Source organism: Aptenodytes patagonicus, chromosome 2, assembly GCF_965638725.1.
Source record: "Aptenodytes patagonicus chromosome 2, bAptPat1.pri.cur, whole genome shotgun sequence".
Taxonomy (NCBI): domain Eukaryota; kingdom Metazoa; phylum Chordata; class Aves; order Sphenisciformes; family Spheniscidae; genus Aptenodytes; species Aptenodytes patagonicus.
The window spans coordinates 50,718,011-50,740,383 of NC_134950.1; the positions used below are offsets into that span (position 1 = coordinate 50,718,011).

A 22,373-nucleotide genomic window follows, 5' to 3' on the forward strand; every position below is an offset into this window, starting at 1 on the left:
TTCTTTTTTTTCCCCCCTTCGCTGTTGGCGTCGGAGGGTGAATTGGCGTTGGCGCCTGCCCCGCTGCCCCCAGCGCCGGCTCTCTGGGGACCGAGGAGGGGCAGCACTATTCGCAGACGGCAGCGATCCCCGGCGCTTGCCGTGCCGTTCCCATTGGCCGTGCGGCCGACAGGGAGCGACGGGAGGCGGAGGGGGAGCTGCCAGCAGCAGGGAGGCAGGCAGGCACCGGGCGAGCGCATACACACACGCACGGCAGGCAGAGGCTGCTGGGGTATTGTTATCATTGTGCTTCAGCGGAGGGTTTTGCGTGCAGGGGGAGGGGTGGAGGGAGGAGAAGAAAGAGGGAGAGAGAAAGTGCGGGGCGAGCATGCAGCAGGGCTGGGGCTGGAGCAGCGGCGGTGCTGGCGTGCCCGGGCTGAGGCGCTGAGAGGACCCGCCTGCCCGAGCTCGCTGGGGGGCACCGGCGGGAGGAGCGAGGCGGGCACGATCCAGGCGTGGGGAAGGCAGCCAGGCGAGGGGAGCCGCCGCACCGGCCTCGCAGCAGCGACTACTTCTTTATCTCCCAGCCTTTTGTTCGCCCATCCTCCTCCTCCTCTTCCCTGCCCACCCTCTGCACCGCGGAGGGGGCTCAGCAGAGAGAAAAGCAGCCTGACCCAGAGCTGAGTTTCACCCATCCTCCGCCCCCCTCTCTCTCTCTCTCCCTGTCTCTCTCTTCCCCCGCTGCATCGCTGCCCATGAGCTAGAGCGGCAGCCGGCAGCCAGCGCCGCGGCAGCCGGCTCCGGCAGGCGGGGGCAGACGCCGTCCGCAGCCCCCGGCAGCTGCCGCTGCCCGACCCTCCCCACTGCTCCCCTTGCCCCGCTCCACGGGCTCCAGCCGCGCTCCGGGACTGCTGGGGGCCGCCCTGCCGCCGCCCCTCCTCGCCTCCATGTGCCGGGTAGCGGGAGCGCCGCCGCGGATCCTGCCGCCGCTGGCGCTGATGCTGCTGGCGGCCCTGCAGCAGGTAAGCACCGCCGGCGGGGAGCGGGGCCGGGCTGCGTCTCTTTGTTCCCCTGCGGGCGGCGGTGCTCGGGGAAGGCGGGAGAGCCGGGGCGGGGGGGGGGGGGCTCCGCCGCTGAGGTGGGGGTCTCGGGGAGGGGGTAGGGGAAGGTGGCAGCCGCCGCTGCCCCTGCGGCCGGGGTGCCCCGGGGTTGTTTGTGGCCGCTCGCGCGGAGCCACCTGCTCGGGGGCAGCCCCGCCGCCGGGCGCCGCGCTCTGGGGAGAGGGGAACTTGTGCCCGGTGCCGGCTGAGAGGGAGAGGGGGGTCCCCGGGACGTGAGGGGTTGCGGCGCGCCGTTGCTGAGGGGACGCGGATTCCTCCCCTCGCTCCTGGGAGAGCAGGTGCCGGGGGACGGGGGGGCTGTCCGGTATCCGCTCGGCCGGCAGGAGGACGCGACCTCGGCCCCGCGGTGAGCGCGGGAGACAAAGTACCGGAGTGGGGGAACGGAGCGGACATCACCCCCTCCGCCCCGCGTGGGGAAGTGGGGGGCGGGGGTGGCAGAGAGGTGCCGGGCAGGGGGCAGCCCCCGCGCCCCTCCTCAGGCGTCTGGAGGCCCCTGCGGGCCGCGCCTCGGCTACCCCCGGCTCCCGTGCCCGCTAATCCCTTCCCAGGAAGAATTTAGTCAGCCTCCGCCTGGCCGCTGGGCTTCCCCACCCCCTGCCGTTAACGGGAATTTCCACTGGGACGGGCTCGGGTTCCGAAGTGTTTTATTTATTATTATCAAACTCCTGCTACTGCCTCCCCCCGGCGGCCTCGCCGGGGCGGCCCGGGCGGGATCCCCACCGGCCCCGAGCGGCGGGGTCCCAGGCAGGCAGTCTGTGGACGCGGGGCAGCGCTGGCCGGGGTGCCCCCGGGACGGGGTGTGTGTGTGTGTCTCTCCGCGCAGAAAGTAGAGGTCTGCGGGCCGGCGCCCCTGCGAGGGGGCGTCTGGGGCGAGATGGGACTGACGGGACGCTGGCGGGGGGAGGACGGGGACGACAAAATGGATCCCGCTTGGGGCAGCGAGGGCAGTGCCTGCGGGGCGGTGGTTGAGCTGGACTCGCCTCCGGCGGCGGGGCTGGGGTCGGCCTCCGCGGCGCGGGGTGTCCGGAGCGAGCGCGGAGCCGGGGGGACCCCGAGTGGAGGCCGGGGGTAGGTGGGGGAGGGTGGCGGTGGGCTCCCCCCTCGCTTTGTGCTCGCTGAGCTCGTATCCGGCGCGGCGCCGGGGGTGGAGAGGGCGGTAAGTCTGAGGGACAGATGGCGCAGATCATCGCCTCTTAATGGTATTTACGGTTGGGGCATTTCTGGCGGGCCGGGGGAGCGGGTTGAGGCGAGGCCGGCGGCGGGGACGGGGTGCCGGCGGCGGGGACGGGGTGCCGGGGCTGCCGCGGCGCCCTCCCGCCGCGCCCGCAGCGGCTGGCGCAGGGCAGGGGGAGGTGGCGGCGGCAGCAGCCACTGTCCATGGTGCAGCGCACCCGCTGCCCCCGCCCGCCCCGCCGCCTCCGCCGCAACGGGGGCAGGAGGAGCCCGCTCGTCCTCCCGTCTCCTCTTCCCCCTCTCTCTGACACCCCCGTCCCCTCACGGGGTCCCCGGGCGGTTGAGCCCGTCCCCGCAGTTTCTAAGCCACTCTTGGGGGGCTGATGACTTGCACCAGGCGAGCGAGGTGCTGAAACGCTGCTCCACGGCAGCAGGGATTTTTCCCTTGAGTCTTAAGAGGACACGGGGTTGGCTGGCTGGCGTGACACTGGAGTGTCCGGCTGGGCATGAGCGTCTTCCATGTGAAAGCAGCCACCCTGTTCAGAAACTTGTGATATGGTACTTACAGACTGTTGTTGTGTTGTGTTGGATTTTGGGTGTGTTTTTGTTGTTGTTTTTTGTACTGGTTGATTTTTTTTGTTGGGTTTGTTTTTTGCCTTTTTTTTTTTTTCCCCTCCTCTAGATCCTGGTATCTTGGCAGATCTGTACATACAGCTTTTCTTCCCCCCCCCCCGCAAGTCCTTATGTGCTGTTTATTGTATGCGCTTTCAGTTCTGTTTAGTCTTCCTAGCTCAATAAATCTTTAAAGCACAAATTCTGCAGTAAGCTTTTATTTATAAACATCTTTCTTTTTTTCTACCCAGGGCAGGTTTGAAATTAAAGCACAAGCTATGAATTAAGGACAGGAACTAGCCGTATTGCTTTTATGTATCACTCAGTGTCACTGGCACGTTACGGTTGGGGAATCCAATTTCCCCCTTGTTTGGGTATCCATTAAATCAGGTTAGGGTTGATTTTTAATAGTGTGTAACAAAATTGAAACTTGGGTATGAAATCAGATTTATAGACTTGTGTCTGTACAACACTTTCATTTTAAAAGCTTTTTTTTTTCCCCCCTTCTTTCATACACACTGCAAAGAACCCTCACAAGCTAGATGCAATGCTAACTTGTGGGGTTTTTTTCCCCTGTCATCATACCTACTACTTCTAGTTTGCAGCAGGATATCTGTATCAGGGTCTTTTGAAATGTTGAACCTTTCTACTTACTTTTTTCCTCTCTGCAACACAAGACCTATCTACCTTTATTTTCTGGAGTTATTGATCACTTCATTATCGGTCAGTGATGTAGAAAAGCTGTCATTATGGAATTACTTGGAAGATCATAACTGGAAGCATGTTTTAAGGCAGATCTGTGGGTGCTGTTTGTGTTCAGGAAATAGGGCTTTAGATTTTTGGCAATATATAACCTGCATGAGATGTAAGAGAATGAAAACTGCACTTTATTTTGCTGGTTAACAGATCAGTATGAGTCTGGAAGTATTATGTGAAAAACCTGACAGAAGAGAGGATAAAAGGAGCGAGGCTTGCTTTTCTGGCCAAAACAACAGTTGCAGTTTTTGGAACTAGGATAACAACAAGATTGAAGAAGCAATGGGAAAGCTATCGTGAGAGTTACATTTACAGGAATAAAACTACTGTTAGTTAGAAATGAACTGGAAAGGAGAGTAGAAATTAAGTACTCAAAAAGGGATATTTTTTTTTTTTTCCCCTAAATGTATAAGGTGCTTGGATCACTCCGTGGATATTATCCATTTCTAAATCAGAAACAAGTAAACAATAATGCAGTTTTGGAGCTTTTCGTGCCTAGGTGACTGGTTTGAATTCAAATTACGATGACAGAGGACGTAAGTTATTACTCTCTGCAGGCAGTGTTGGTCTTATTCCAGGTCTTAGGAAATGAATCCAGGTGATAAAGCTACTACCCTAAATGACACTCCTGTTAAGCTGCCTCTGCTGAGAATCCGGCGATGGCATTTCTTGCCAACTGTACCCCTCTCGTAATCACCCCCAGCAGTAGTCGCTGGCAGAACTGGGGTGAGGCATATTAACGCGGTTTTGTGCAGAAGTGGCAGTGAGATCTGCTTTTGTGGGTGCGCCTTCTGTCTCTCATAATACACCCATGTCTTAGATTATTATTTTTTTAAATCAGTCTCTTTTAAGTAGTATAGTAAATATGTGATTGTATAAGCACAAAAATGAGTTTCAGGGTGTCTTTTTTTAACAAATCGGACTCCAACATCATTAACTCCTTTCAAAGTAAATTGAATGCATTTTATAACGCGTTTCATAAGCCCCAGAACAGGATAGTTATGCGAGTGGCTCTACCTTTTTGGATGTAGATCTTTCTGTTCTGGTTTTCAGATAGATTCTCTGAAGACAAAGCAAAAGTTGAATGTGGCATGATATTACAGTGAAGAGCTCTCTAATCCTTGTCTGTCTGGTGTAGGTGATAGTGATACCAGTGACACATCCTCAAAATTCAGATAATTGCAGAACTGAAGAAAAAAAAAAATTAGAAGTATCTCTTTGGATATTAAACTGGATGTACTATTTAAATATTTATTTTGTGAAAATACTTTTTTTTAAAGCTACTTTTTACACCTATTATAGGACAGATAAGGTTGTGTAAATCAACAACGAATTTTTGGAATTTAAATCATTGGTTGACAACAGGAGATAATTTTGTGTATTAAACAAGTTCTGATTATCTGAGCAAATATTGTAGCAAGCTCAGAAATATATATGCTGCTGATGTAACAAGATATATATTCTCTTGTATTGTCAATTTATGTATTTTTAATAAATGTTATGTGTTTTTTAGAAAGCCTTCTACTGCTCTCTTTGTGGGCAGTATTGCTACCTAGGCACACAGCTTCATGTGCTAGAAAGATGAATGTATAGTTTTTATGATATCAGTTTTTAAAATGTTACCCAAAATGATCATATTTTTGAACTACATTTAGTCAAGAATGTGTAATTCAAAAACTTCCTGTCTATTGTTTTTCTTTCTGCTCCCAGAAATTGGAGGAACTCCCATAAACATCACTGGAAGAGTCCTGTCATGTCCCATCTTAATTAGTTTCAGTGATGCTTTTATGTCAATAATTTCATTTATTAGTTGTTTTTAATAACTGAACACTGTAGCACATAAGACAGTTTAGTTGTGACAGAAGTGCATGTGTATATTTAAAAATAGCTTGAGGAAGTAGTGAGTAAAGTTATTTTTACTCAATACAGACAGTCTTGTGTAAGGGACTTTTTGTCATGTGGTAAGGAGCAGGAATTGTTGAATGGCTTTTCTTGCATGAGTAAGAGGATCATTTATCAGTTAAACTCTGTTTCTGTCTCTCACTGTTTTTGTAAATGCTTTTTAGGTTAACAAAAAAAGTGTAGAAAACTTGTAATAGTTTCAGTAGTTCACCAGTGCTTCCGTTAGGGTGAGAATTTAATTTACTTCAAACAATGTACACATACAAAACACAAGTCTGGTCCCCAAAGGCTATGCAACCTCTAATGTTCCCTGACGTTTTTATTTTAAATTGCTTTTTGTTATAAAGCATAGGAGGAACCTGTCGTGTCCTTACTGAATATTGCCTGCGTACTTCCACTAACCCGGTGGCACTAGTTGTGCATAAGATGCAATGAGACTTATCAGGGGTGGAGAGTGATGAAGGCAGAAGGAATACTTAATGTCTTTTGCAATAGCAGTGGTAATTATGATAGCACTTCTCACGTACCACTGAACCGAGACTCACTGGTTGGCCGAGTTAATATTGGCATATGTAGAGGTGAGTCTTTAGAGGAAAAAAGGTGGTGTACGTTATTGCAGGATGAGTTTAGGGAGGATTTGTATTTTGCCAAAGTGCGTTTGTAGTTTGTGGGTGATCTGAGAGGGACCTTTTTCACCTGGGTGTCGGGCCGTGCTGCCGTTCACCTTGAGAGGTATATAACCAAATCTGTGTTACTCATCATTTGATTTGATCCTGCCGTTCTCACTGAAAGATCATGGGAGCTCTGTCTGAATAAAGAGGGGAAATTAGGCTTTCTATTTTTAAATGGCTTATGAAAACAGATACGGGATCAGCAGCTTCCAAGATGGAAGGTATATCGCTGCCAAATCTTTTCAACATTTAACTTAAACTATTTGGTTTTAGTCAGTATTCGTGTATTTAATTAAATATCATGTTTCCAAAAGGCACATTTATCCTCTGCTCTAGGCACTCCTTGACATATTTAAAAAATATATTTTTACCAACAGACTCCTCTAGGAACTCCTCCATTCCTTATAATTAGCATATAATTATCACCCAGCAGCTGAAGACATAGTTGAAATTTTGTGATCCCCCAAAAGAGTTCTTCCAGATAGGGCTTGCAAGGTTCCCCCCCCTGCAAGGTTGGGAAAATGCAGCGTCCTCCTGTAAGCATTAGCAGCAGTTTTTGTGAGCGGAGATGTTCAATGTGAGCCATGCAATGGCTATTATCAAACCAGAGAGAGGAGGTTTCCTCTCTTAAATAAATGAGTATATATAGTCAAACACAGGGCTGATTTGGGTCTGGGTTTGTTTTGGTTTTTTTTATTAAAAGATGTGACTTACGGAAATTCCACTTGGCTTTGTTATTGCAGTTGAAATTTTAAGACGTTCTTCTCTGATAGGAGCCGTGGCTTGTCTGGAGAAGCACATGTCTTGGAAGATGCAGCACTCCATGTTCTCCTAGTTCGGGGAGGGGGAAAGTCCAAATTGGGTTATGGCTTTGTGCTACGTGGGATATACCAAATAAATGTCTCCGTGTTTAATAAAGCAAATGAATGTTGTCTCTCAGTTGGGGTTAACAGAATAGGCTATGAACACGGTTTGTGAGACTTTCGAATTTCTAAAGCTACAGGTAACGTGTGGTAACCAGTGGTGGTTTAAGGCAACTCATTTTAAACCAGATGGTAGCATAAAAGTTGCAGATCCTGTTATTTTGGGAAAGTGTTTGAGAGCTTTAAGTGTTGGTTTAAGAAGCTGGATTTTCTGATCTAAAATCTCCTGGTTCATGAAGTAGAGCACTAATCAGAAGTGAAGATGGCATAACAAAAGCCCTTTCTGGTGTAACAATGACCCCTGGGAGGATGTAGCCTGGCACCCACTTTGGAAGCTTTTGGCTTCCAGAACAATTTGAACGAAAGGCACTTTTCTTTTTCTTCAGTTGCAATCTACAGTTGAAAACAAATTGTACTTGACTACATTCGCTGGAGTACTGAGTACCGTGAGGGTACAAATGGTTGCAGCTCTTCTTTGCAGCAAGTCAGACATAAGAAGGAGTTGCTGAATGTTTTCAAGTTTAGCATCTAAAGGATTTCGGAGATGTGTCTACCATCCTGCAGAGTATCTTTCGTGTGCCTTATGGTAGTAAGTAGAAACTCATCAAAAAATAAGACCCACTTTGTATAACATATTCTGCTGTGTCAGATGATGTATGTATGCAAAACTAAAAATGGATAGAATGATTGCTAGAGTTACTGGAGTTGTGAATGAGTATTGGGTACCATCTTGGCCTTTAAATTAATGAGGAAACACCCAGTCTTTAAACACAGTCACAAATGTTTCTGTGATCTGTGCTTAAGTTGAATATTACTGTCACAGTTGCAAATTAATGTTGGTTATTAAGGAGGGAGAGCTCAAATACCCCATTCCTGCTCTGTCATACATATAATTATGTCAGACGTTGTTTTGAGCTTCGCACAATAATGCCCTGTGAATTGGCTGGATTTGGCAACTAGCAGCTGTACTATGTCCAATTATAACTGTATAGCATGATGTTTTCTCTGATGCATACCCCTCCATTTCTCACTTTACTACCTAGGCTTATTTTCCTATAGGAGTAAGCTACACTGAGCATAAAAGAAAGCAGTCTTTCAAAAACAACTTCCCTTGCATTTTGTACAATCAATATTAAGAAATCTATGTAGTACATGCAGATGCAAACAGTGGAAAAACAGAGACTTTGATATTTCAGATTAATGGCTACTAGTGAACTCCGGTGGTGTATGGCGTATGCAGAGAGAACAGTACCAGCCCTGTTTGAAAGCTGTGTTTAAGAGCCCAATTCTGCAAACTTAGGATGCGTGTTGTGATACAAAATTGCTTCTATAGTTTTGTGTGGTGAGCTTGCGTTTTAAATAGATGTTTCTTTACAGAACTGCATTCTAAATGTGGCTACTTTCTAAAAAGTATGGAAATTGGAAAGAGGTATTAGTCCAGAACTGTCAACACTAGCAAAGCAATCCTGTCTGGCTTTAGTCTTGTTTTATAATTTATAATCTTTTCACGAGTGTGAAGCCTATATTGTTGGAAGACACTTACTGGTAGTGTTTAGAAAAAGATGTAAACACGAATTTAGAATTATGAATTTGAGATTGTCAACAGGTGGTTGTTTGGTTGTTTTTTTTTAAATTGAGCTGGAATACAACCTTGAAATTAAACCACAGGTTTCTAGGTACTCAAATATCTAGATATGAAACTAAAGTAACTGAGGAGCAGGGTATGAAAACTGCAGGCTTAACTGCCGTAAGTATATCGAAATGGCCAATTCTTTTAATTGATTGAATAATAACTTTGACAGAGGACTTCTAATTTACATCATTTTGCTTCATAATTGCAGTTTGCCTATTGCATTTAATCTGAGATCTGCAGTACTGAGTTCATATGCATGATCTGACACCACGTTTGACTAGGTGTTAGCTCTTTAGCATCTGGAGATAGTAATGTTTGTTACTCGTTTTGCAGTTCAAAATGACTAAATAAACCATAAAGGATCAGGAAAGCAGAATAGTTTTTCAGTAGAAACCCTATTTTGCTTTAGCAAAGTCTGTTAGTACTTGAGAGGAGGATTTTCCAAGTGCTGAGCTTGTTCAAAGCTTTGTAACTCCATTAAGTAGGTTTTATATGGGTACAAGCTAAGGTAATTGCTTTCCATCTTAAAAGATAGTTTTTTAAGTAGTGTCCTTCTGTAGATGAATGTACAAGTAATATTATCTTATGTTTGAAATAGTCTTGGGAATTGTACTAATCACACAAAATCCTGTAAATTACAATAACGTGCCCCATAATCTTCACTAGCTTTCCCCTTTTTGCCCCAGATAAGGGGATAAAAATATTTCAGCATCCTCCTTTGCTTAGAGTTAAAATGGTTTAAGTCTTGCAGTACTCTTAGGCTGAACTTGATATGACCCAGTGTGTCTGAAGCTACAACTTCTACTTAATTCAAAACGCTTAATGTAGGGCGATTAAGAATTGCTGAAAGTTTGAATTCTTCCTTCCCTTGTGTTTTTATTCTCAAACAATCTTTACAAAGGGCTGTTTTTGGAGAGCAGAGTACAGTCTTTTGTTTCCGGATAAAATTGATGGCTGCAAATGAAAGAATAAAGAAGGCTCTCTATTCATGTCCCCCAGCCTTTGTTTCAGTGGGCATTGTTTCAGTTTATAAGAGCTGTTTAGTACATATAGATTGCTGGAAAGGCTGAAAGATTCCCAGGCGCATCAGTACGGACTTGTTAAAAATCCTGCTATCTCCTCAGCTGCCCACCCAGGACCTTTTTGTTTCAAGGATACCATGAAAGGCTATTTTTTTTTTTTTCTTCTCAGTCACATTTGCTTTGAGGTCACCTTTTGTACAGTAATTTAAACAAGTCTTACTATTTTTCTTTGAAATTACGGAAACCTTATCAGACCTGTGATTTGAGTTCTAAAGCTGAGGAAACTGGCAGTTGGAATTGTAATTATTTTTGATTTACCAAAAAACTCAACATGTAAATGGACTGTTGGAGCTTAGCTACAGATCCAAGTTCCAGCTCTGCAGATACCATAGTCCCCTGGCAGCTTAAACTGTTGCTTTGTGTTTGCTTTCTCTTTGGAGTCCCCATGTAAACATTTTAAAGCACATAGGTAATTGTAGATGAGATACTTGTGTAGTACTTAAGTCACAATTAAACCCACGGCACGGTTTAAGTTAACTGGACCCTTGATAATTACCAGTTCTCTTACTGGGCCCTTGCCTAGATAGTTCATTAACTTGGAGTTAGATAGTAAATTTTTTTTTTTTCTTGCTAGTGTCAGTGTTGAGCTGCTTAGTCAGGATTGTGTTGGTGTAAGTGCAACACAGTGTGTTATGAATCCCTCTTTGTATTAGTGATAAAGTTATCCTAATAGGGTTGGCAAGCTGAGCTTGGCCATGACTGTCAGTGGAGAGGTTACACTGCTGCCTGATCTCTCATCCCTGAGGAAACCCTTGTGGTTTGAGATGCTCCTGTCCCACCTCCGCTGTAATGCTCTCTTTCCCTGAGGTTACTATGGTAAGCAGTTATAACACCATCATCTCCTCTTTCTCCATCCCTTCTTTTCTTTTTCCTGTAGGGCTTTCTTTGCCAGGTGTATGCAGACGTGCTTACATGGCCTTGAGTAGGTCTACCTGATGGAAGCCCATCTGGGAAAGTAAAAAGGAAAATCTAATTTAAGTCTTGATCAGATTTAGGTATGGTACAGCAGCACAGTTGCTCGTGCTGTCGAAGACCATATACTACATCTGGGCATACACATGGATAGGCCTTTAGTTGGCATGTAGGCGTGTTTGAGATTGTGTGAGGGCTCTCACAATTTCTAGGATGTACCTCAGCCCAAGCTGGCAATGGGAGCTGGCCCCTCTGCCTTGTGCAGCGTGAAAGGGGTTTTGCCATGTATGGTCACTTAGCCACATGTAAGCTGGGCTGTTGTTTTGTGTAGCGCTAAAATGAGACAAAAAGAATCCACTGAAAAGGAATCTTAGTCCTTTGCCACAGAAAATTGGATGGGTTTTTTTTTTTTCAACTAGGCAACAAACTGTCCTGGAAACCAGCTTAGCCATCGGAAGTATCTTCTGAACATGGAACACTACAGAACAAACAAGTTTCCCAATGCTGTATTATATTTCTAAATAAAAAGGCATTTATGAAACCCTTTAAGAACATGATTTGAGGGGAAACTTTCTGAACAAGTGAGAGAACAAACAGTTTCAGTGGCTCTGCTCTTCCCTTGTTGTGCAAATTTAATAATGAGCTGCTCTCCTTTTAACGCCCCTTTGAAACAGAAGGAGATTGCATTGGAAACATTTGGCTTTATATGGTATCTGTTTGAATGGTAACGCAAATATAAATTCTGCTAAGTTACTGCAAATGTAGCATTTTATCTTAGTTTACTTGTACTGGTGTAACCTCACATAGAAATACTCTAAATAAAGCATTTTAAGTCAGCGGTTGAAGTTGTTCCTCTCAAGTAATCTGGCTATGAAAAAGTTGCCGATGGGTTTTGTGCAACATTTATTTCCAGAGGAAGGAATGTTTTTGTTCGCCCTATGATTCCCCTTCAGTCTTTATGGCTGGTTTAGTGGAAATGTTCAGTTGTCAGAAGAATAAAGATTGTGTATTATTTAGATCTTACCAGACAAGTGGGATTTGTTCCTTCCATTCCAGTTATCAGAAAGATTAACCCTTTGCCCTCACGGTCCTAATTGCAGTCGTTCAGAAACAAAGACGCTGCTTGTACAAGACAGCAGCAAAATGGAGTATGTGCCAACTGGAATGTTTCTCGGTGAATGAGGGTTGCAACTATTACATAAATTTTGTCTTGCATTTCAGGCACCGATAAAAGCAACCTGTGAAGATATGTCATGCAAGACTGGATTTCCTGAAGATGTTCACAGTGCAGTGGTGTCAAGGAGTGTACATGAAGGACAGCCTCTTCTCAATGGTATGGTTAGAAAAGATGGTTTTCATTTTTTTTTTTGTTTTTATTTCTTGTATTCATAACCATAAATCACTCTGGAGCATTTTCATCCTTAAATAGGGCACAGACTCTTGCAGGAAAGAAAGTCAGCTGCTCTGTGATTATTTTTTGATTACTGTCATAGGACTTGGAAAATCTGTTGGCATTAGTGGTAGCACATACACCTCTGTTGACCATAATTTGAAAATACTGAGCATTGCGAACCTTCCCATGATCGTCCGCTAATTCTCTTTCTCACCACAGCATTCACACTGATGTTTCTTATTACCACTGACGATACATATGCCATGAATCTATACTTAGAGCCCATATACGAATGATGAGGAGGTAAAGAAAATTTCCCTTCTGCTTTACATCTCCCATAGAAGTACTGCATTTACACCCAGTCCTGTAGTGCTCACGTTAATGCAGTGATAGTTCCCTTACTGCTTTTTCCCTGGCAACCTGAGGAGAGACACCTGTGGAAAGCAAGACACGGGACAGGCAGCAACATGAGAGAGCGGCTTCCATGAGCTCTCGGTCGGTGACCGCAGCACTGTGGGCTTTGTGAGGAGCTGTGCCAAGAGGTGCAGGACAGTGCCGGCGCTGTCTCTTGGTCAGTGTGCTGCTCTCTCACCCCGGCACCTGTCTGCGTTTGAATGGCACGGTGCCCAGGCTCCCGAGCTCACAGCGTGCTCGGCAAATGCAAGCCCTTGCCTCCACCAGGGATGCAGTGCAGTCAGTACATCTGCCTGCAGGTTGTCCAGGTTGGGAATTCGGTTCGCTGCTCTTTTTGTGTCTTTATTTTTCAGGGATAGAGTAGTCATCTGTAGGACACAGAGGCACATGCTCTGAATCTTTCCTAGATTGCCCCAGCCAGTTAAGTTTCAGTATACAAGTTTGCAGAAGTAGAACATTCTTAAAAATGTGCATTAATTTGGCTGTCTTCTAAATGGCTAACATTTCCCCCCCCCCCCCCCCCCCCGCCATCTAATTTGGGAATTGTGGAACTGACTAAGAACATCAGTTTTAGACGGTTTCAAATACATCTTAAATAAGGACTGATTTAATTTAATTTGTTGTTTCTTTCACACATAAATATGGTTACACAGATCAAGACATTTAAATGAAAAAAATTCTAATGAGTCTGCAAAACGAAGTGAGAGCTGTAGTCTTGATTTTTACATGCTGTACGTAGCAGTGTCTCTCCTTAATTATATTTTTACAGACCTGTTTTGTGCTTTTTTTAGAAGTATAATGGAAACTTGAATGCAGGATGCATTGATTAGCTTTAGTATATTTAAACTTAAGTTATTAAAGCTTTTTCTGTTCAGTTTCAAGGAAGTATATTCTACCACCACAGACTTTTCTTTTACTAAAGAATAGCTTAGAAAATCATGTATTAAAGTAAATGTTGTGCCAGTTGAGAAAATAATAAAGAGGAAAGAGAATTTTCCTTGCTTTCCCACCAAATGTGAGTTAATAGATGACTCTGCTGTAGACTCCTGCAATAGCCGTCAGCACTGAGAACTCCTTTGGTAGGTGATGCACAAAGCCAGAGAGAGGGGCAGAAACAGGGACAGCGAGCACAGCAGGCAAGTGATTTCTAAAGGTGCTGCCTTGAAACCACCAAATGTTTGTTACTGGTTAATTATCATGCCATCAGTTCATCTAAAAATGGAGATCACGCGAGTTTTGAGACCTACCCTGTCCTGTGAAAGTTCTCTTCACTCTTCATGGAATCAAGACCCTTTCTGCAATTTCTCCCCCCTTTTTTTTCCCCACCAACTAGGAACTACAGTGGGCTGTCCACTAATTCTGTGTTGGCATTGCTCATGCAAATCTGATGATAATGACTGACCAGCCTTAACTGAGTCTGAACTAGTAACTAGTAGGACGGCAGACTGACTTCCTTTCTCATTACTCATCGCATTCACACAGTCCTTTCCCTTGCTTCTCGGAAGTGAGTGAAGCATGACTGTTGGTTTGTCCTTGAATGGTATTAAAATGCATAGCATTTTAGGGAAGTAGGAATTGGAAAAACTGTAGGAGGCATACAGTATGTATCACATCGTATCAGCTGGTTGAAAAATGACCTGGGGGAGTTTGTTTCCTACCACTATTTCCTCAGTTGAATTACTGCAATGGTTAATTCTTTTGAAAATTCTGACATGCTTAAAAGCATATAATTTGCTGGTTACACATAAACATACGGTCTGTCATTGCATAGCTTTGACTTAAATTTAATTACACTGTCACTTTGAAATACTATTGTTGTCAAAAGCCTATTCTCTGGTTATTAAACTAGATTCAGATGATGCTGCAAGTTGAGTATAGTTGCATGACATTTGCTTCTTAGGAATAACCATGGGCCTGATTCTGATCTTGGTTGCCTCACCTGTCTAACTGAATGCTTATACTAGTATGAATTCAGAAGTGAGGTGTATGCTGTAGGTTTTCTATATGGTTTAGAAGTGAAAGCTTTAATTTTGTTTGATTTTGTGCATTGATATCACAAGCACAGAGGCTTTATGGTCCTCTCAGCCAGCTGCAGAATAATTTGAACCTGACTATGCTTTCTTGACAAGTTACTTCTTAAAATACTGACCAAGAAAATGACCATATGTTTATTATCTGGCTTGTTCCTTTGCTTTTGTCTTGCACAGTAGGGGACAAGCCTCTCAAGGTCTTCAGTTTCCATCTTACCAAAACTTAATTAAAATTAGAGTTATCATATGACTTGTTGATCTGTGCCTTTCAGTTACAGTAACATAGGATATCTGGTTCTTAAAGTAGTATTATAAGAAATATTTACCTTGGAGTATGGGGCAGGGTTCCATCATGCACTATAGGATACTCTATTTTCTGGAGAGGTTTCTCTTTCTATTTCTGTATTCAGGTGGTGCTTGTTTTTGAGGGAGGGTCGGACTTGTTCCTATTACATTTAAAAAAAAAAAAAGTCTTTATAATTGATAACGGCTTTGTCTTTTCATATGGCTAGGATAATACGTCAGCCTCTACTAATTTCTCCTTCTGTGTATGAGGGCATGAGAGGCCACTATGTGTTCAGTTGTCACAATACATGAAAAATCAGTGGAGCAATACATTGAGAATAACACAAATTGGAAAAGGGAAAAAACCTCACATTTATTAATGTCGGTAGAGGGAAGGAAAGAGAAAGATAACTGCCCTTGGTTTCAGGATGAGGAAACAGGGCCTCTCTTGTAGGGAAGAGATGCAGTTAGTTGGGAAGGCACAGCAAAAGAAGTTGGAAACTACTCCTTTAGTAGGTCTTGACTGAGCTGTGTAGGAGGTAGCCTGCAGTATAGGCTATGTCCTGTTGCCTCCCCCTGGCATAGTGTCACTGGTGTCCCGTGCTCCCATGTTCCCTGGTACAGACTTCACCGATTATAGCCTTTGAGACTCTTCAAATCTGATGTCTTCCACTTTGTCTTGCACAAAGTCTGGCAAGTCTGACTTCAAGATGCAGTATGCTCAGGTCACTAGGCTCATGTAAGCTAGGTACTATGGGTCTAATTTTGAATTTATTTATAATGTTTTATGTGTTGTTCCACTTGGTACCGGTCACTTCAGTGGAATTACGGTGATTTTTACCAAGGAACTAGGTGAGCTCAGAACTAGTACCTTCATCTCTGTAAAGGGAGCAAAAAGAAACTAATACTCTCTGAAACAGAATTAAAAGAAACTTCACTCATCTCTAAAAAGTGTCTTACTGATAAAATTGTGGAGTTATTTGGGCCTCCAGATCTTTTAGAATTTAATATACTTTTAAGTATTTTGGGACTAAATGATCCAACATTTTTAAAAAGAAAATCATATGCAAATAACAACTCAACAGCCATCACCTAGTAGAAGTAGGTATCTAGCCCAAATTTACAGGCACAGTACTTCTGAATTGTTTCTGTAAATAAAGTATGATTACTGTCTGGAGGACCATACATAAGATGTAGTATTTGAAGAAAAAGAGGTTGTTGGAGTTATGTTTAATATATTAAATTCCTCTTCTTGTGCTGGTTTTATTGCAGTTTTGTAGTTCATCCAGGAAAAAGTACTTGTGGCAGTTTGATATGTATGTCCAGCCTATTTATCTAATCTTTGTTCTATATCCTGCAAATTTTAAGATACAAATAATGCATTTCTACTAAAATTATTCACCTAGGCAGGTTACTTGAATGGTTATTTGCAGAATCATATCTTAAAGTTAGAGATTCTTACTCCGATAATTTATTTTAGTGCATTCTTATCTTTCAAAAGACTTTATTTTAGCATTGTCTGTCCTGTTACTAAACGCATTATTTTTGTTCTCTGCTAAGCAAATTCATTGTCTAGACAGGATTCTTAAATGTATCCTTTTGAGCGTTGTGTAGCTATAAAATATTTCTAAGCTCTTTGAGTTGCACAATGATAAAAAAAAAAATGTTTTGGTGTTGATCACTGAGATAAGCAGTGATTATGGATGAGTAACAGCGCTGTTTCATGAGCCATTTAAGCCGGAGTGAGCTGACAGCGTTGCCAAAAGAGGCACACTTATGCCTTTCCTCCTCTTTGAGCCTGGTACCAAGTGCTCATGAAACCATAAAATGAACGGGGTTAACCAATTTATCTGGGGTAAAACTCATATTCCTACTCCTTAGGTTTTTGCTGAAAGATTTTGTATGCTTAAACAGAGATGTGGTGTCCCTGCTGCCTTTTCTTTTCTATCAGTGAAATGCTTAGAAAATAGTATTTGTTTTGATGCTCTCAAACTGAGTGACAAAATTTGATTTTGGCATTCCCACTGACTTATTTTGTAGTTTACCATTGAAAATACCAGTTGGTCTGAAACAACCAGAAACGCGTTGCTGGGAATGTGGTACTCGGGAATTGCCTGGCATTTGAAAGTAACCAATGTTTTTTCATGATGTGGGTGGTTACATGAGTGCTGTCTGTCCGAGGTGAAGCAACTCAGCTTTTTTTGCTGCTAGTGGTGTTTTATCATTCTACGTATAAAAAAAGCCTATCAACAGCTAAGAACAAAATTCCTTTTAAAAAAGTCAGCAGCGTATCTTTTAAGGCTTCTGTCTCATTCCTTTCTATAAACAACTTTTATGCAATTGTGTTCTTACTATGGTGGCATGCACTGGTGGCTTTGATATTCCAGTGCACATTAACAGTAGAGCTAGGAAAAGCAGTTTTAGCAGAATCATATTTTTCCAAGAGGGAAATTAGTCTTTCCCCACAAAAAAAATTTTGGACTTTATTTTCCATGAAAAAAAATGAAAATGGTAACCACTTTGAAGTCTCCTTGTCTTAAGCAAAAAGACAAGTTGACAAGTTCCTTCCAGGCAGACAGCCAAAGAATCTCAGATGGTTGGGGTCTCTCTGTGAGCTGCTGGCAAGCTGGGAAAAAATGTTTCAATTCTTCCCAAATGTATTTTTTTTTTTCTGAAATTCTCTTCCTGTACCCTCCCCCGATCAAAAAAACCCAAAACAACCAAACCCCAAACAAAAACCAAACCCAAAACACCATCCTTCTAGTTATTCTTTTAAGCCTTAGTGGGAGTAAGAATTTTTTTTTTTTTTTTCTCCCCAGAAGCTTATGTTGGGAATATTTCCCTCCCCCTCCCCCCCCCCCCCGCCCAGTCCTGCTTAACATTTTAGTAGGTTTAGTTTTGCCCTCTTCCATGTGAAGCAGAGTAGATTTTAATGCTGTTACTTGGTGATGCTGTGCCTTGTTGATTTATTTTATGTTACAGTTGCATTCCAATTCTCAGTCTCTTGCCTTTTTAATCCTTTTTCTCTTCTTTTCTCAAACAGCTTTCCTGTTTGTCCTCTTTCCATACCCCACAGCATCCTAAGTTCTCCTGTGTCAGTATTGAGCTTACTATCCTGGATTGGAAGAGCTGCTTCTGTTTTCTTTAACTACACTAGCACAGTGCCTGTTTTATGATGCCTGTTGTCTATTCATGTACCAAGTTCTTAACGTATTCTCAGATACTTGTCCCCTGAAAACCAGAGCTTTCTTTTGCTGAAGCAAGAGATTGCTTTTGTTAAGATGTGGTTTCCTTACTCCCTTTTCCCCATTCCTTAGTTAAACATACAATATATCCTAGAGTATACATAACATACGTTCACCTTACTGAAGGTGGTGTGGTAAAATATGTTTGAATGGTGACTCCTTTTTTCTCGCTTTAATTTCTGTAAAGTTCTATGTCTGATTTGTACGTGATATCCGATTTTACTCTTCAGTATTAAGCTACTGATTAATGTTATTATTTACTCATTGCAAGCTTGTATGTAGAGTATTTTTTATATAAAAACAGAGAATAAAGGTAAATGATGAAATTCAGCAATGTTTTGGATGTGCGCAAAGGACATTTCAGAAATGTAACTCCATTATCCCTCGGTGGACCCTAAAGCTGTTATGGAATTGTATTTGGATCAATTTGTATATTCAGTATCAAAGACTTTATCGCTTGAGTTCTAGATAAGAAGTCATTCTAAAAGAAACCTATAAATATGTACTAAACAAAATGTTTTCCTTTTGTGGAATATTTGGGTTAGAGGTGGAAATATATTTTGTAGTTAAAAAAATCCTAAATGCACTATTATGGTGGGGGTTAGAAGGGACCTCTAAAGGTCATCTAGTCCAACCCTCCCTGCAATGAGCAGGGACATCTTCAACTAGGTCAGGTTGCTCAGAGCCCCGTCCAACCTGACCTTGAAAGTTTCCAGGGATGGGGCATCCACCACCTCTCTGGGCAACCTGTTCCAGTGTTTCACCACGCTCAGTGTAAAAAAATTTGTTCCTTATATCTAGTCTAAATCTACCCTCTTTTAGTTTAAAACCGTTACCCTTGTCTTACGGCAACAAGCCCTACTAAACAGTTTGTCCCCATCTTTCTTGTAGGCCCCCTTTAAGTATTAAAAGGCTGCAATCAGGTCTCCCCAGAGCCTTCTCTTCTCTAGGCTGAACAACCCCAACTCTCTCAGCCTTTTTTCATAGGAGAGGTGTTCCAGCCCTCGGATCATTTTTGTGGCCCTCCTCTGGACCCGCTCTGACAGGTCCATGTCTTTCCTGTGCTGAGGACTCCAGAGCTGGACGCAGTACTCCAGGTGGGGTCTTAAGAGAGCGGAGCAGAGGGGCAGAATCCCTTCCCTCAACCTGCTGGCCATGTTTCTTTTGATGCAGCCCAGGATACGATTGGCCTTCTGGGCTGCGAGCGCACATTGCTGGCTCATGTCCAGCTTTTTATCCACCAGTACCCCTAAGTCCTTCTCAGCAGGGCTATTCTCAATCCCTTCATCCCCCAGCCTGTATTGATACTGGGGGTTGCCCCAACCCAGGTGCAGGACCTTGCACTTGGCCTTGTTGAACCTCATGAGGTTCACACAGGCCCATTTCTCGAGCTTGTCCAGGTCCTTCTAGATGGCATCCCATCCCTCTGGCGTGTCGACCGCATCACTCAGCTTGGTGTCATCTGCACACTTGCTGAGGGTGCGCTCAATCCCACTGTCTATGTCATTGATGAAGATATTAAACAGTACTGGTCCCAGTACAGACCCCTGTGGGATGCCACTCATCACCGATCTCCATCTGGACATTGAGCCGTTGACCACTACCCTCTGGATGTGACCATCTAACCAATTCCTCACCCACCAGACAGTCCACCCATCAAGTCCGTACCTCTCCAGTTTAGAGAGAAGGATGTTGTGGGAGACCGTGTCAAAGGCCTTACAGAAGTCCAGATAGATGACATCTGTAGCTCTTCCCTTGTCCACTGATGTAGTCACTCCATCATAGGCCACTAGGTTGGCCAGGCAGGATTTGTCCTTGGTGAAGCCATGCTGGCTGTCTCTAATCACCTCCCTGTCCTCCATGTGCCTTAGCATAGCTTCCAGGAGGATCTGTTCCATGACCTTCCCAGGCACAGAGGTGAGGCTGACAGGTCGATAGTTCCCAGGGTCCTCCTTTCTACCCTTTTGAAAAATGGCTGCAATGTTTCCCTTTTTCCAGTCACCAGGGACTTCACCTGACTGCCATGACTTTTCAAATATCATGGAGAGTGTCTTGGCAACTACATCAGCCAATTCCCTCAGGACTCTGGGATGCATCTCGTCAGGTCCCATAGACTTACGTATATTCAGGTTCCTCAGACGGTCACGAACCTGATCTTCTCTTACGGTGGGAGGGACTTTGTTCCCCCAGTCCCTGCCCTATGGTCCATCCACTTGAGAGGTGTGGGAAGAGAGGTTGCCAGTGAAGACCGAGGCAAAAAGTTGTTGAGTACATCAGCCTTCTCCTTGTCCATTGTTACTAGTTTGCCAGTCATATTAATCAGGGGGGTACGCTTTCCTTGACCTTCCTTTTCTGGCTGACATACCTGTAGAAGCCCTTCTTATTATTCTTTGCATCCCTTGCCAAGTTCAGCTCCAGCCGTGCCTTGGCCTTCCTGACCCCACCTCTACACAACTGGGCAGCATCCCTATACTCTTCCCAGGATACCTGTCCCTGCTTCCGCTGCCTGTGCATTTCCTTCTTGTCCTTTAGTTTGACCAGCAGGTCTTGACTCATCCATGCTGTCTCTTACCTTTCTTGCCTGATTTCTTACACCTGGGGATTTAGAGCTCTTGCACTCTATGGAAAGCGTCCTTAAAGATCTGCCATCTCTGTTCTGCTCCCTTGTCCCTGAGGGCAGTTTCCCAGGGCGTCCTATTGACTAACTCCTTGAACAGCTGGAATTTTGTGTTCCTAAAATTCAGGGACCTGACTTTACTCTTTGCCTGACCTATATCCCCCTATTATAGACTGCGAACTCCAGCAGTGCATGATCACTGCAGCCCAGGCTGCCTCCAGTCTTATCACCAATAAGCTCACTTGCGTTGGTGACCATCAGGTCCAGTATCGCATCCCCTTTGGTAGGGCTGTCTATTACCTGGCTTAAGAAGTTATCCTTAATGCATTCCAGGAGTCTCCTGGATTGCCTACAGCTTGCCGTGCTACTTTTCCAGCAGATGTCGGGTGGTTGAAGTCCCCCAGCAGGACGAGAGCCCGCGAGCGTGATGCCTCCTGTAGCTGGAGTAAGAATGCTTCTTCAATTAGGCTTCCCTTGATTGGGTGGCCTGTAGTAGACACCAACAAACCACAAGGTTCCCTTTGTTGCCTTGGTCTCTAATTCTTAGTCATAAGCTTTCAACCTGCTCATGCCTATTGTTCAGAGGCAGCTTTTCACGCTCTATTCAATTCTTGATGTAGAGTGCAACCCCTCTGCCTCTCCTTCCTCACCTGTCCCTTCTTGAAGAGCTTGTAGCCATCGATAGCCACACTCCAGTCATGGGATTTGTCCCACCAAGTTTCAGTAATGGCAACTACGTCTAGCTTTTTAGCAGCATGGTGGCTTCCAACTCCTCCTGTTGCCCATGCTGTGTGCATTGGTGTAGAGGCGCTTCAGCTGGGCTTTCCACTTTTTCCAGAGAAGAAACTTGTGTCACCCCTATTCCCTGCAAAAGGAACACTGCTTCTATTTCCAGTGTAGACTCTTATAACTACATCTTGATAAAGAGAAAAATACGCTTACAGAGAAATTACAGAAATCCTGAATGGTTGCAGTGTTCTGGGATGTGTAAATTACTATCTTGGTTAATTAGTCCAGCTCTGATAGTAATTTCTGTTTATGGTGCATTTACTTGGAATGCACTGAATTAATTAGTACTTATTCCCTTTTCCTATATTCAGCTGGTTACTTATGAGTATCTCAAATGTAGTGTCCTTTCTGTGTGCAGAAATACGAATTACAAGAGCTGAGTTGTCAGCTGCCCCGGTAAGCTCTGGGCATGGCTTGACGGGGAATGGCAGAGGAGATGTTTGTTTCTGCCTCTAAAGCCAGGTTTAGCTTTATACTGTTTCTAACACCATTTAGTGTAGCCTTAGCTCAGTTTTAAACTGTGCCACTGGCCTTGATTCCCAAGGGGCCATTATTTCTCCTGGAATCGCTATAGTTAGAACCTTCTCCAAGGCTGACCGTGCTCTAGGGGAGGCTGGGAAGAATGGCAGTTGCAAAGCTGTGCAGAAAGCCTCCCCAGCTGACAATGGTGCCCTTAGGTATGGGAGATGTATTTAGTGATAGAAGAAAAGTTGCTGTTGCTTGCAGCAGCTGCATTGAAAAAAAAAAAAAAAAATTCTTTATGTGGGTAGATCAGTATATGGAATACATGGAGTGAAAACTCAGGTGAGGCCATCTGTGTTAGCATAATGTGAGAC

The 22,373-nt window shown here is 44.2% G+C and overlaps 1 protein-coding gene across 3 annotated transcripts in view; it reads left to right on the top strand.

Moving 5' to 3' along the window:
* Positions 1–374: 374 nt before the first annotated feature.
* The window catches only part of CDH2 (cadherin 2), a 120,697-nt gene continuing 98,698 nt past the window's right edge, over positions 375–22,373 (top strand). Inside the window, exons 1-2 of one of the 3 annotated variants that reach the window (XM_076329798.1) lie at positions 375–1,001; positions 11,986–12,097. In XM_076329798.1, coding sequence (XP_076185913.1) covers positions 927–1,001; positions 11,986–12,097 — 187 coding nt within the window. In that variant the 5' untranslated portion in view covers positions 375–926. Of the gene's footprint in view, positions 1,002–1,841; positions 1,898–7,672; positions 7,727–11,985; positions 12,098–22,373 lie in introns of those variants that run through there. The other 2 variants (XM_076329800.1, XM_076329799.1) reach the window with 2 other exon arrangements.